Here is a 16,591-nt window from a genome sequence, read left to right on the forward strand (position 1 = left end):
TTTCACTGGTACTGGCAACATTTTGTTATTCCTGAGTTCAAACGAATACATTTAAAAGCCTCTGCAACCCAACGATTGTGACTTCTAACTCATTCAGTTTCTAGGAGAAAAGAGACACTATTTTAAATCACTTTTATTTATTAAACCCTAGCTCTCTACAAAAAGCAGCTACTATGCTATTATAGGACTCATAAGGATCAACAAAACTGTTGTAGGTGTAATCTGGGCAATAAAAATTTAAGCATAAATTTTGAAAGTGGAGCCCAGGTCTAACCTGATAAGAGCACATGTATGCTGTGTGACTTTATATAGGTTACTTAATCTCTCTGAGGTAGTTTCTTATTCATAACATGATAGTAATTTTACATAAATAACTAGATTAAATAAGCAAATGCATGCAAGGCATTGAATACATGGTACCTTTACTATTTCATATATGCCTCAGAGATTCCTGGCTCCCAAGGCAGGAGGGAGAAAACAGTGACATTATTACTATTACTAGAAGGAAGAAAAATACCAATACCATGAAGTTGAAACAAAATTTCCTAGCACTGAATTTTAAAAAAAAGATTTTTATATGAGATATTTTATAGGGCTATAGTACATATCAAATAATGTAGTGGAAAATAAATAATTTTAGTGCAAATAAAATAATTTTACTAAATCATAATGAAATACTATTAGAAAACATAGGAAAAGTACCATATCTTATTAAATATGCATACTTTTGTTTACACAGACAACAAATTTATAGAAAATTTATCACAAAAAGCAACGGTTCAAGAAAATCAGACAGTATATGATATTTGACCTAAGACTATTCCATTGCTATTACAAGCCTAGTAGAAATTATTGTACACTGAATTGCAGGATCACAGCTGAGGAAGATGAAATTACTATGTCTGACTAGACCATTAAATGACCTCTGAATTATTTGACATATAATTAAAAATAAAAGTATATTTATGCCCCAAAACTAATATTTTGTTTAAATAAAAACAATAATCAATAAATGTAGTAAAATAAATAAGCTAACAGAAAAACAATTTAAGATGCAAAAACGATTGTGTCGTGGAAATGCAGTTTGCTAAGCACTCAGAAAGACACATGGACTGTTGTTATGGTCACCATGGGCAGTTTTGAATTTTCTTATATCTACCTAAACACAGACATACACACAACAAATATTAACACTATGTTTTTTTTTTTTTTTTTCTTGAGGCTATAAAGGAGCTGTGTCTAAAAGATTAGAGAGGAATACATCAAAAAGAAATGAACTGACATGGGTTGGATATTTGTCTCCTCTACATCTCACATTGAAATGTAATCCCTAGTATTGGAGGTGGGGCCTGGTGGGAGGTGTTTGGATTATGCGGGTGGACCCCTCGTGCATGGATTAGCGCCATCCCCTTGGTGATGAGAGAGTTCTCACTCTGAGTTCTCAAGCGATCTGCTTGTTGGAAAGTGTGTGGCACCTCCCCCTCCCTCTTGCTCCTGCTCTGGCCATCTGATGCACTGGCTCTTCCTCCACTTTTCACCATGATTGGAAGCTTCCTGAGGCCCTAACCAGGAGCAGATGCCAGCACCACACTTCCTGTACAGCCTGTAGAACCATGAGCCAAAACAAAATTTTATTTCTTTATAAATTACCCAGCCTCAGACATTCCTTTATAGCAATGTAAAAATGGCCTAATACACAAACCAAATATGGTTTGCCATATTTAATGGAAGGAATGGAAGGTGCATTACTCTTTCTTGAATAGTTTCTCTACATTAGATATTTTACTTATAATAATTCTTTAAAAACCTTGCAAAAATCCATGAAATAGGTATCTGCATTTCTGCTTTGTAGATAAAGAAACTGAGACTCAAGGAGAATAATGAACTTGTCAACTATTATACAGAAAAGCCAGGCTTCATTCCCAGGCATGATTAAAATTCATGTCCAAGTTTCTCTCCCTAGTAAAAACAAGATTTGTAATAACAGCAAAGTTAACTTCCATTAGACACTTTTGTTCAGCTTCTAGAATACAGGCAAGCAAATAGTAGTACTGAATAAAGAATTATTGAATAAAACGATATATCTATTTCAAAAGGCAGACAAGTACAGTTGCCCCTTGTATGTTTGGATATCATCCGAAGAGTTATTACAAATCATTTAAAGGATTAATAAATGTTTATGACTTACTGAAAGAAGAGAAAAAATTGCTTTTCAAACAATGTGCTAAATTATTTAATGCTGCTCAAATGGGAACCTCTGTTCTTTAATGTAATACACACACAAACACACACACACACACACACACACACACACACGGGTATCACCTTAGCGGAATATGGCAATGGCCAGTGGACTCTTCTGTTGCATCACTCTGACACTGACTGTCCTGCCCTCTTTCACTTATAAGGATGCTTGTAATTGCATTGATCCCACCCAGAGGGTCCAGAAGAATGATCCTATATTAAGTCCTTCATCTGACCACACCTGGGAAATGCCTTTTCTTATGTAAATTAACATCTTCCCAAATTTCAGAGATTAGGGCATAGATGTCTCAAGGGAAGGGGTACATCATTCTGCCACAAGAGGCATATTATTGTGCCCTTTTGAATGTAAAATTCTAGGAATATACTATATTTCAAAAACAGAAGTGTATTAGGATTTTCCCAAATGACAAATTTAGGAAAAACGAAATTCTGTTTTAATATAAATATGGGAGCTCTGAAGCTCTTTTTATGTACAAACAATATCACTGACAGGAAGCTTTAATGGTAATACTAATCTTTGAGAAGCTTCTGAGCTAAGTGTTCTCTGGGCATTATTTCAATTTACTCCTATAACATTGTACATTTTATTGATTATTCTCTGCTGTTCTACTAAGGTAAGTTTAAATGGGAACAATTTAATGGTTTAATAATCTGAATTAGGGCCAGGCACGGTGACACATGCCTGTAATCCCAGCACTTTGGGAGTCCAAGGTGGGTGGATCACGATGTCAAGAGTTCGAGTCAAGCCTGATCAACATGGTGAAACCCCGTCTCTAAAAAATAAATAAATAAAAAAAGTAATAATCTGAATTGTAAATAATTTTCCGTTGTATAGATTTTTGATAAATTTTCTCCCTTACTGTTTGTCCTTTAAGCTCATGCATATCTGAGCATTAATGAAGTATCATCAAATAGGGATCATCAATAAGAAAAACTGAACCACTAAGCTGGTTAGAGTATCCAACTTTCCTGCGTATTTTAATAAAACATAAATATAGCAGTCTCTATTAAAGAGTCTTGATGGCAAGCATATGCTGTAAGTAAATAACTGGTAACAGACTTTCAAAATTGAAAGTGACAGGATTTAAAATAATGATTTCCTCTAAATTACTTGTCAGTAATTATTTTAAAGATATTACATGGGGGACTAATTAGGTACAAGATACCAAGAGGGATAAAAACAGGAACAAGATTGATTAATTGAACCTAGAAAAGTTCCTGGGAATACAAAATGAATTAGATGGGAAGAGTTGACTACTAGACTTGTGTTTTGAGTAATAGTTAAAAAGAATGACAAGCTAAATTTATGTTTCTTATCTCTGAATCATAAGATTATCAGTTTCCGTTTTTGCACTGAAGTAATGTGTAAATTAAATTGAAATGCATGCCTTATAAAAATGTATGCACTGACAAAATCAGGGAGTATTTAAGAATAAATTAAATTTTAAATTGTCATGGAGCTAAAACTAAGAAATCTTTTACCTACTTAATTCCCCTGTTTTCTTCCACATACAAGCCTTTTGTTGCTAGCTTTAGTGATTGCAAGGCCCAGGTTAAATATTAGCCAACGTACTTTCTTTATTCATAATTTTTTGGGAATATCTGCAACATCTGATGTTTCAGCCATTTTCTACTTTTCTTGAAACCCTCTTCGCCTTTGGTTACCAGGTCATCACCACATAAATTGTACCCTTGTTACCACTGGGCTCTTCAATGGCTATTCATTTTCCCTCCTTCACTCCATGGAAGAGCTTTCCTAAAACTCAGTCTTCCATTTTTCTCTCTTGAATAACAGAATGGGGGTAGCCAATGCCTACGCCCACGATCAATAATAAAGAATTAATGTGCTTTAGAGGAAAATTCTGATAATTTCCCTCATATTTATGATTGCTGAGCAGCATTTTATGCTTATGTTATTCATGTAGTTGCATCTGTTTTCTATTTCTGGAAATGTTATTTCTGTAACATAAGTCACTTAATAAATTGCAATTCTTCTGTGCATAGTTTCATTTGCATTTAATAGGGCTTAATGTTTCTCCATTGAAATATGAGTTTTTCTAAAGGAAGAGGTTTAGAGTGACTATCATGTCATTCTGGGGCCTCATTATCAGTCAGTGATTAATACTCTCTGAAAAACAAAAATTTGAAAAAAATATTTGGCATTCAGTGAATGATCTCCCAATTTAAATTTGGACTAAAAAGGCTTAGAAAAAAATCTAAATTATTTACTATATTAATTATGAATATGCTTCCAAGAACAAATAAAATTGTATGTCCTGTCTTCAGTTCCAGGCTTATTCTTAGGTAGAAGAAGGAGAACTAAAGGAGAACTATTTCATGTATTCCTAGATACTTAAATATTTCAATTTTGATTGCCCGTGTAAGCAATGTAAAATGTTTCCCTCATGAAATCTATTTTCCCCATATTATACATGTAGAAATAGTCTTTTTCTATTATGGAAAGTTTGATTATGTATCATTGTCATCAGTTCAGCACACCAATTTGAGATCAATGGAAGAGCACTGCTTCAATGCATTTGGTTTCAGGAATGTATTAATAGCAGTCTATAACTATGTTAAAAATTGTAGTTCCAAGGTAAACTATTTTGCACAATGCAATTTTTTTCTTGGATAGACAGTTTTATGCCATGAGTCCATTGGAATGCATTTTGATTTCATTGAAAATACAATGTTTTCAACTATATATTGATATAAGATGCCTAGGATTTCTGAAAGAAAAAAATACTTTCAATTATATTACATTAATTTTCATAAGCTGTTCTCCATATTTTAAAGTAATAAATTATTAATACAGTTTCTAAAACTGTGTCCATATATTTATAGCATAAATATAAGGCTATGATCATTTCTGGGATTTGGGGACTAAAAAATAACACATGACAGGGTACAATTTTGTTACTCCAGTTATAGCAAGGATGCTTTTTTAAGTCAGTCAATCATAAGTAAAGAGTCATTCACATTATTTGTCAGAGACCTTGTGTTTGAAACCACAAAAGTAAAAAAAAAATGAAACACATTACAAGCTTGTACCCTACAGCTAAAACATAAAATAATCAATAGCATTTGAACCGTTTTACCACCAGTTTAAGGTTTATTTTAATTGTCTTGTCATTTATTCCTGATTGAAAGTCTAGTTATTGAATCAAAACACAATGACATATTTATAGACAGCTATGGCTTTCTTTTTTCATGTTTCAAGATAATTATAAGTTTACCATAAAGCAAAAATTACCACTTCAATTATGGAGTTTCATAAATTAATCGGTTCTGTAGAGTTGCATGTTACTGCTTTTTCTCTACTTAAAAATAAAATAACGGGAAAGGCTCTGTGGTAGAAATATTAACATGAGTTTCCATAGATGTTCTGGGCACTGGCTTTTTGAAGCTTCTTTGGGACCAAATAACATTATATCCTAAAAACTCAGGAGAGTTTGAGTTCTTCTGTGGATAAAGAGACTATGGGTAGGGAGTAAAGATGACTCCTAATTTTGAAATAACGTATTAGAAATAGCAATGCATTCACATGTCTTTCCTTTTGAAACTAGCCCAATAGTTGTTTTCAGATAAACACAGAAATTGGCCCTTCTGCTGTTAAAGCTCACAACTTGTATTTGTTTTATCTGAGTTCCTTCCTCAGGAAAGGAGGATCTTCAGGCCTCTCCAAAAAATGCGTCAAATAACTAAAACTAACCAGATCACTGCACCAGAGGCTTCCTTGCTCCTCTCTCGTTTCTGTTTTTTACGCTATTACTTTTTTTTTCCCTGTGATATAAACCCCCTAGTTTTAGTCAATCAGGGAGATGGATTTGAAACTGAGCTCCTATCTCCTCAGCTGCAACACCTAGTTAAAGCCTTATTCCTTGGCAGTACTTGTTGTCTCAGTGATTGGCTTTCTGTGTAGTAAGGAGTAGGACCTAGATGTCTCAGTAACCTTTGCAGATCTGGTGTTTCAGTAACACTTTATAAAATGAAAATAATTATTTGATCACATTAGTGCTCAGTATTGAAGTAAAAGAAAGAAAATATGGGCTGAGTGTCGTGGCTCATGCCTGTAATCCCAGCATTTTCAGGGATCAAGGTGGGTGGATCACCTGAGGTCAGGAGTTGGAGACCAGCCTGGCCAACATGGTGAAACCCCGTCTCTACTAAAAATACAAAAATTAGTTGGGCCTGATAGCAGACACCTGTAATCCCAGCAACTCAGGAGGCTGAGGCAGGAGAATTGCTTGAACCCTGGAGGTGGAGGTTGCAGTGAGTCAAGATCAGGCCACTGCACTCCAGCCTTGGTTACTAGAGAAGAGCCCTGCCTTGTCTCAAAAAAAAAAAAAAAAAAAGAGAGAGAGTGAGAGAGAGAGAGAAAAAAAAGTAAATATGGATGCCTAACAGAATGAGACAGGAAGAAAAGATAAAAAGTAGAGCCTAGAGGACCAGAAAATTTGTGGTGAAGGAGGAATGAAAAAATCAACACTTAATTTCTAGCTGAATTGAACAGGGAGAAAACCCCAAAGCTTTTCAGAGTCCCTACAATCTCAAGCACTGACAGGAAGCTCCTAAGCACATTCCCATGATTAAAACAGTATACCGGCTCCTGTATACAGCATACTGTAGTAATGACTAACCTACTGTCATGAAAAGGCTGCACATCCAGGTGTGGTGAGGTGGGGGTGGGCAGAACTGAGGCTTAGTTAGCAGTCAGCCATTAGGTAGGTTGTATGAGTGGTATGCATGCTGCAAATCTGCATACTGTTAGGTTGATATTTAAAACGCTTCACAATCTGGCCTTAATTTTCCAGACTCACTCATGCATTGGATAAACCTTTATTGAGTATATGTATGTGCCACCCATTTTAGGCTATTGGGATATATCAATGAAACAGATAAAAACTTCTGTCTTTGTGCAAACTAAATTCATTTTAACTATCTCTACTACATTTTGTTCTACAGTCTCACTGAAATAGTAGGCTGAATATGAACATATAGGATATAAACATAAAAGTCTATTTTTTTCTTTTCTACTATCTCTTTTATCCTGCTAATATGGAGTAGTATTTTTCCTGCTGTTGAATAAAAGCTCAAGGACTTTTACAATTAAAAAGAAATTTTTGAATAGAAAGTACTATGATAAAGATAATTTTAAAAAGCATTTTAAAGTGATTCTCTACTTCAATGTATTAATCTAACACTTCAAATTTCATTTAAAGGTTAAATTTTTCTCTTTCCCCAGTTTAGATATTTTAATGGAAGTTCCTCTGCCTTTGGGGAAGAGGCTGTAGGAGATTTCTTTTTTCTTTTTTCTTTGCTAACCACTACCTCCTTCACACACTAGCAGTTGATATTTTAACACTCAGACTTCTAACATCTGACCTTGGAGATAATGGGGGAAAGGCAGGTAAGGTAGGTAGCAAAGCTTCTACTTAAATATCACTGTGGTGAAATATTTGAATACACTTTGGGTCAGATCAGGGTTTAAAAGAGACATGGCCAATGGGAGCATCTTCAGCACTGGTACACTTTCCTGCAGTAACCTCAGTTAATTCCAGCTTGTCATTTTAATAGGAATTCAGTAGTCTATCTCCACTTTTTGCCTTTTGCATCACCCCTTCAGGTAATCCTACCGAATAGGTTTTAAGAAAACTGACACTCACATGTATTCCAATTCTGGTCCTTTGGGTTGGTTTTGGTGTAATTTTGCAGGCAAAGAACACTTGTAGAAGCACAGGCCTATCTAGATGTAGCTGTAATATAATGTAACACTCCAGTCATTGTAATCGCTCATTGCTCTTTTCTCTACATTTATCTGACAGGTCGCAAACATGGATTTGCTGTGCTAGGCCAACATAAGGATGTAGTGTTTTTTACTGTAGTTACAAATATTAAACTTGAGAAGGGAAAGCAGATATTTCCACAGCCCTTGATTTTGGAAAATGTATATTGTTGAAGTGAATTCAAGTATACTTTTACAACAACCCTACCCCCACAAAAGAAATACTCATAATCACTTCTAAATTTCAATCTGCTTAACCATTTTCAATTCTCTTTGTGAGTAATGGTGTTCAGAGTGGTAAACTCTGTTACTGAAACACCAGGATTTTGGTCTAGGCTCTGCTGCTTGCCACACAGAAAGACAATCACTGAGACAGTAAGTATTGCTAGGGAAGAAGGTTTTAGCCTAATTGGGTGCTGCAGCTGAGGACATGGGAGATCAGTCTCATGGAGACAGATCCCTCATGGCTTGATGGTGTCTACATCACATTGACTACTCACAAGATCTGGCTGTTTAAAATTGTGTGGCACCTTCCCCCCACCACTCTCTCTCCCTTGCTTTTGCCACGTGATGTGCCTGCTCTCCCTTTGACTTCCGCCATGATTGTAAGCTTCCCAAGGTCTCCATAGAACCAGAGCAGATGCCAGAACCATGCTTCCTGTAAAGCTAACAAAACCATGAGCCAATGAAAGTTCTTTTTTTTATAAATGACCCAGTCTCAGGTATTTTTTTATAGTAATGTGAGAATACTCTCATATAAAGAGATCAGTGAGAAAGTGATAAAAATATAAGAGAAGATTCATCACTAGGGTAGTAGGAATCTCCCAGTGAGACAGAGGAGGGATGGAGCTTGGCTTCAGATTACCTCCACTAGAGCATTCTTTCTTGTAGTCACACTAATCACAAGACCTTGCACCACCTGGCAACATCACCCCACTCATGCCATCCCGACTGACCACAAGAGCTTGCAAGCTGTAAGTTATCTAGAGAAACCAAGATGAGGGCCATTCCACCACGAATCTTACTCAAAGTAGTTGGCCCCCAATACCCACATGCACAGAGGGCTAAGGATATGACTGCTTCTGACCCCCAGATTCATTATACTACTAAAAATCATACCCAGTGGGGGAGATGTAACATGTTAATGAGGCATGTGACGTATGAAGAAGCATGTTATCAAACTGTACAAGTGCTAGAAATTCCCCATCTCTATATGCCTTGATGTCACTCCCTTCATGGCTAGGCCTCTTAAAATGATTCTCTTGGCTATCTCCAGGGAGGCAGCAAGAGGACTCTTTCTCTTCAGGGCTGCTTTCCTTATGCTCCAGCATAAGCTCCAATAATGCCTAGAGTCTAGGAAACTTTCTTAGCCTTTTCAGTTTCTATTGCATAAGGGCATAAAAACCTGTGCCCAGTAACACTAGAATAGATGCTAAATTAATAAAAAAATAATAAAAGCTAGAGTCCAAAAAAAAAAATTCCCTAAGTAAGATTTGACCAGCTATACATTTATACAGAAAATGACCTAGAATTACCAAAATGGGAAAATATTTTGACAAAAATACTGAACTCTAAGGAAAAATAAAGGCAATTATTTGGAAATTCAGAAATAAGACCAGTTTGTCATTATACATTATTTATAGTAATTCTTCACGGAATAAGAAAAGGAAGGAAATTTTTAATTAAAAAAAAAGAAAATGGGTCGAGTTAGCCAGTCAAATTGATCTTCAATGTTAAAGGCCTCAGATATGCTTTTCTTAATGCTCAGAAACACAGGAAATAGTGCTCTATAATCCTACTTTGAGGACTGTACTCGGGAATGGTCTACCAAGAACTAAATGACTGAATGGCTTATTGATATCAAGAGGGATAAAACAACATTACTTTCAATTAGCTGTGTGGGAAAATAGCAGGAATAAAGCAGAAACACTGCTCACAACAGGAAAGATATTAACAGTGCAAAAACACAAAAAAAGGTAAATGTATCACATAATGTAAATGTAAGCATTAGAACAAAGGTGGACGAACTACAGCCCTTTGGTCAAATCCAGCCCACAGAAGCCTTTTTCAGTAAAACAAGTTTTCTGGGGGCATAGGCAAACCCTTTCTTTTACATATCATCCCTGCTTTTAAGCTACAATAGACTCGAGTAGGCGCGACAGAGACCCTGAAAACCAAACATATTTGTTATCTCAGTATTCCCATTTTGAGTATGATAGTGAATCAACTTATTATTTGCAAATAAATAATAAAAGAATCAAACTTTTTTTCCTTGTTTTTCCTATAGGTGCTGGACCTCAGAGTAACTGGATATTTGCGATGGAGAAGATTTTCTTTACAGAAATATTTTAGCTAATGAATATAGAAGTAATAAAAAGAAAAAAATTAATAGACTTAGAAAATGTCTATTGGTGGCTGCTACTATCTCTATCACAAAAAGAGAATCAAAGAGATTTAATATTTAAGGAAGGAGTGAATATCATTTATGATTTATTTGTTTAAAAACAAAACCAAAAATAAACTAGATAATATCAAGCCTCCAGATCAAACTACTTATTTACTGGAAATAAAGGAAGAAATGAATATGAAATGACCACGTGAAGAGACAGTCATCAATTGAGGCTTCAGAAATGTAATTTCTTGCACAAATAAATATCAAGCCAAATAAAAGACATTAGTAGTGGTGAAGCCTACAAATTGAAAAACACTTAACAGGCCTATCAACCAACTGCAGTGTACAGACCTTATTTGGATTCTGATATAAATAAAGGTCTAATATGAACTGGATATGCTTAATATTAACTGAGTATGTTTATTACCAATGGGATATATGTTGGTATCAAAAATTTATTACTTTTTGCAGAAGTAATAATGATATTTTAATTAAGTTTTAAGAGTCAAGATATACGTATCAAAATATTTGCAGGTTGAATGTTATGACTCCGATCTGCTTCAGAATAATGCAAGTGGGTAGTTGAGAGCACAGATGAAGGACCATTTCCCAGGGCGTGATTATGTGGAATTGGTAGTTGATACATGGAGGTTCACTGTAAAAGTCTCTGTAATTTTTGTATGTTTGAAATGTTCCAACTAAAAGGTTAAAGTATTTAAATATTCCTAGTGTTGGACTTATGAAATGAGCTCTAAAATTTTACATTTTAATTATTAATTCACATTTCAATGTTAAATCTAATCACATCATGGTTGCAAAATTATTTACTTTGAAAATAAATTCATTAACAAATTTTTGATAAAGAAGTCACAATAAAATACTTCTTTAGTGAATTAAATTTCTTATTTTTGTTATCTTTATTCAAACGATATGTGGTAGGTAGGGCAACTAATTCTGAAGCAGAGATGAATATTTAGCTAATTAATTAACCTTAATTTACATAATGGTCTTATTTGCATAGCTAATGGCTGGGGATTGGCTATAGGCTATTAACAGTTATTAATTAATGAAATCAAATTAGAAATGTATGGGTTTGTATTTCAAATTTAAGAGGCAAAGGTCAGTCATAAAAGGTTAATAACAGTATTCAAAGAGTCAGGCATTAAACATTTTAGCTTGTAGACTTCCTGCATTTCTGATAGGATAGTTGATGAATTGATTTCGCCTTTACATGCATACTGGGGCACAAGCAAGTATACATATGTGTACGAGATAAACTAATTAGCCACAGATTTACATTTAAACTCAGGTACTGGAAGCTAATTGTATCATATTCACATACGAAAACTTAATGTACCCCTATTCATAAAAATCACAGGTATCCCTTGAGAAATCACAGGTATTATTTTCTTAAGTAACTGTTATATTTGAGCTACATTTCACAAGTAACTGTTCATTTGTTCCGAAGAAGATTGCAGGTATAGTTTTAAATGAAACTTTCCCATTTATTTGTATTTGCAATAAAATAGGTTACATTATATAATTTAGAGCTTCTCTAACCTTTTGACTCCTCATTTATCCAATTCAGTTTATAATTTGAAGCATCCTTTATATTTTTAAAAACATAATTGCCTGTAGCTCAAAGATTTTAGAAACTCGAAGTCATCTGCTATTTTTAAACAATTTAATTATGTGAGTGTTGCATAATTATAGAGGAAAATTTAATTCCTTTAATTTCAAAGACACCTGTATAATCTGATTTTTCAAATGATTTGGTTGTACTTCTACAAGCAACTGTGCAGCTCTCTACACTAAATCAGTAAATGAGGTTTGTGATAAATGAAAAGGAGTGATTTCTTTTTATGATCAATTGTCAAACTGATACAGACAATTCTATCCTGCATCTTCTGCCTGTTGCTCCTGTCACCAGGCTAGAGTTCAGGGGTGCGATCTTGGCTCACTGCAACCTCTGCCTTCCGGGTTCAAGTGATTCTCCTGCCTCAGCCTCCTGAGTAGCTAGGACTACAGCCATGCACCACCACACCCGGCTAATTTTCTGTATTTTAGTAGAGACATGGTTTCACTTTGTTGCTCCAGGGTTGTCTCAATCTCCTGACCTCGTGATCTGCCTGCCTCAGTCTCCCAAAGGGCTGGGATTACAGGTGAGAGCCACACTGCCAACCTTCCCTGTCTTGCTTTCCTTTCTCCCACTCTGCCTGTGCTCTTACTTTATGGCTCTCCCCTCTTCTTTTTTCCCTCTTCCCCCTTCTAAGAATGCTTGCTTGATGAAGTGCCTTGAAATGAAATCCAGGGATAGTTTCCAGGGGAAGATTTCAGATCACGTTTCTCACTCCACAATCTATCTGGGCCTCTATTCTATTAATAGTTAAATTAAACCTGATTTTCTTGAGTCTCCTAGATTTTAAAAGGGTTGCTTTGACTACAAAACGATGATTGCTTAAATGCAAAAGAGTATTACCTCAATAGATAGGAAAAGAATAGCATTTATCCCAATATTGGTAACATCTCTGAATCTGTCAGTTCCTTTCACAAATTGGCTTTTACATGCTTCTGTGTGGGTAAACTGTGTGTCACAGAAATGCTGAAGTTTGGAGTCACAGACCATGGGTTTAAATCTCTGTACTCTTCGTTCACTGTCATTTAAAAAATTGACCTTTTTAATTATTAATAAAATCTTTCATTTGTAAAATGGGATAGTTCTCATGTCATAGAAATATGTGTGGACTAAAAATGAACAAAGATGCTACATATGAATTACAATAAATGTTAGTCACTAATTTTAAGATTATTCTTTTATCTAAGAAAATATGTAAATACAAGAAGCTACACAATTCAGGCAATTTCTAGTAGTCATTCATTAAAAATATATATTTCCCAATGTTTATCCAGAGCTTCACCGTAGAATTGAGAATAAGGTTCATTATTTGACATAAACAGACAGTGGTGGTATTTTAACAATATTGTATACACAATTTGAAAACAGTGTTTTATTTCCTCAGCATTTCAGGAGTATGAAATGACTCCCTGCATTCATACACCAGCAGTTAAAATGAATAAGCGATCATCTCAGAGCATTAATGATCTTTCTATGTTGTCCACTGAGAACAATATTTTAGACATATGTATTTCACTAAAACATTAGCAGAGACACCATACAATTATGTAAAATCTTTAAGTAGTATAACTTACTTTTCGAAGGAACTCGGAGATTGGCAAGGACCACTTCCAGGGAATCAGCTTGGACTCGAAGTACATAGCTCGTCCTAGTCTCATAATCCAGAGGCCCATTCACATAGATAACACCTGTGATGTTATTAATTCCAAATTTATCTAGAAATTAAAATACAATTACCTGGTCATTGTCTTTACACTATAAGGAAGGAAATTCTCTTTAAAAAGCACTGTGATTTCAAAAACACTAAAAATGCTTGTTTATAACTAGAATGATGCATGAAAATGACAAAATGCTGGCTTCTGGAAACTGTTCCAACGCTTTTAATGATCAACATCAATATTTCACTAACGTCTGCCTTGAAATGGTAGGGTTTTTGTTGTTGCTGTTGTTGTTTTGAGATAATACTGGAAATCAGTGTTCTGTGGTCAATTACATTTGGGAAACACAAAATAATATATTCTACACCTTAGATTCAGATGGTTTTCTATCACACTAAAGGGAAAAAGGAAGTTTAGTTATTTTTAGGGAGGACCCACAATAGCACAGTAGTAACAAATAAAGAAAGGCAATAAAAGTAAGATGTTGACCACTTGCTACACTGCACAAGCAGTATGTCCTAGTAATAGTTTGTCATTAAAAAGCTTAAAAAGGCCATTATAATTTTCTTACAAACTGCTTTGAAGCATTTACATTCACTCATTCTTAAAATATTTACTATTGATTAACTTATTACATGTATATCAACTATTTCTTGACTACCTACAATGTGATAAGCTATCTAACAAACCAAAATAAAAAAACAGAGGAGAAGCTGTGGATGATAGCTAAAACAAAGATTAATGTGAAAGACTGAGCTATAACCTTATTCTCAGAGGCCAGCAAATTCCTATGATTCTTAAAGTGATTAGAAGACAAAAATAATTTTACTTATAATTGTTACTTATAATTTTTACTTATTTTTTACTTATAATCACTAATTGTATGTCTAATTTGACTATTTGGGGAATCATCTAACATGCGTGGCTTTTAACATGGATGTAACTCTTTTTAAAATCATACTTATTTACAATCTTGAAATTTCTTCAGGATTAGTTAAGGTATGACCGTCATGGTTGGTACAGACAGTGAGGAGGAGGAAGCTACTGTAGGCAATAATCATGACCAAAAGCTGAAAATGTCACGATGCATTACTTTTGAGGAAATGTCATTAAAATATCATCAAATGAGGGGAAGGGCAAGCCTTCATTAATTAGATACTTAATATTTCTTAAGGGCAAAATAAATCACTTGAACTAACATAACTGGATTTTTAATCAAGTTCAGCATAGATGGTTATCAAATTTAAGAAGAGCACAATTTTATTAGAAAACAATAGACAATTTAAATTCAATCTGAAATTAGTCCATATCTAAGTTTACTTATTGGTTGATGGTGAGAACACAAACTAAAAGTCTACTCACCTTCTTCATTTCCTGAAACAATGGAGTATACAATACTTTGATTAATGGCAGCAGCAGAAATGACACCAACCACAGTCCCTTTGGTGGCAAGTTCACTTACTGGAGGAGGTCTGCAGGTTTAGAGAAGATGATGAATTTATTTTTAAGTACAATTTTGGATGTAACTTTAGGTTCAAAGAAAAACTGAGGGAATGATAAGAGGTTTCTGATATACCCTTGGCTCCCACACGTGCATAACCTCCTCCATGATCAAATCCCTCACCAGCCTGCTACATTTGTGATCACTGATGAATCTACATTGATGCATTATCACTGAAAGTTCATGGTTTACATGAGGATGCATGTTGCTGTTGTACATTTTATGAGTTTGGACTAATGTACGATGATGTACGAATGTATCCACATTCATGTAGTATCACACAGAATATTGCCATTGTCATGAAAAATCGTCTGTGCCCTGTATATTCATCCCTCCCCTCAACTCAACCTCTGGCGACCACTGATCTTTGTAGCGTCTCCATGGTTTTGTATTTTCCAGAGTGTTGTAAAGCTGGACTCATACAGTATGTATCCTTTTCACATTGCCTTCTTTCACTTAGCAATATACATTTAACGTTCCTCAACATCTTCCTATGGCTTGAGAGCTTATTTTGTTTTTAGCATTACATAATATTTCATAGTCTGAATGCATCCACAGTTTATTTCCGTAAATAAAAAGCATCTTGGTTCTTCCAAGTTTTGGCAATCATCACTAAAGCTGCTATAAACATCTGTCTGTAGGTTTTTGTGACCCTAAGTTTTCAACTCTCCTGGGTAAATAATAAGGAGTATGGTTACTGGATTGTGTAGTAAGGCTGTTTAGTCCTTTAAGAAGCTGCCAAACTATCTTCCAAAGTGGCTGTACCATTTTGTATTCTCACCAACAATGAATGAGAATCCTATTCTAATGGTGCGTGGTGGTATTTATTTATTTATGTTTTATTATCCATTTCTACGACAGAGTTTTAAAGTTAATAATAGAATGTACACAGTAGTTCTTCTAAGCTATGCTATGCAATTACATCGTGCTTTCATTGAAACCTTTTACAACAAACCCTGAAATCCAAATTTAGTCTGAAGCATAAATTGTACACAAGGCTTAGCAAACATCTTGTCCAAATTGCTTGGTTTTTTGCTACTGCCGTCCATACACTTAATTGACTAGTTATCTAAATGTAAAGCAATCTTTCTCACAGATGCCCTAGCACCTAATGGTGGTCCATGTATTCATTACATGAGCAATAACTGCTTCTTCCTGAAGAGTAAGAATTAATTTTTATCATTTAAAAATGAACTATATAAAGTATTTAATTTAGGTTTATTTTACTGTACTGCATTTTTTTTTTATTTTGCCTTCTTTGATAACATCCAAATATTGTTTTCAATGATTTTGCCTTTTTCCTTTTCAGTACACAAGTACTTTCGCCAATCCCCATGGTACATGCATAGGCCCA

At 34.7% G+C, this 16,591-nt stretch overlaps 1 protein-coding gene across 10 annotated transcripts in view; it reads right to left on the reverse strand.

The window, feature by feature from the left end:
* Positions 1-16,591, reverse strand: part of PCDH15 (protocadherin related 15) — an 819,037-nt gene that overhangs the window by 109,329 nt on the left and 693,117 nt on the right. For all 10 annotated transcript variants that reach the window (XM_032245634.1, XM_032245633.1, XM_032245636.1 and 7 more), the window contains 2 exons: positions 15,099-15,208; positions 13,653-13,793 (listed from right to left, as the gene is read on the reverse strand). In XM_032245634.1, coding sequence (XP_032101525.1) covers positions 13,653-13,793; positions 15,099-15,208 — 251 coding nt within the window. The remainder of the gene's footprint in view (positions 1-13,652; positions 13,794-15,098; positions 15,209-16,591) is intronic.

The sequence above is a fragment of the Sapajus apella genome, unplaced genomic scaffold, assembly GCF_009761245.1.
Source record: "Sapajus apella isolate SASKATOON/1434 unplaced genomic scaffold, GSC_monkey_1.0 scaffold58, whole genome shotgun sequence".
NCBI lineage: Eukaryota > Metazoa > Chordata > Mammalia > Primates > Cebidae > Sapajus > Sapajus apella.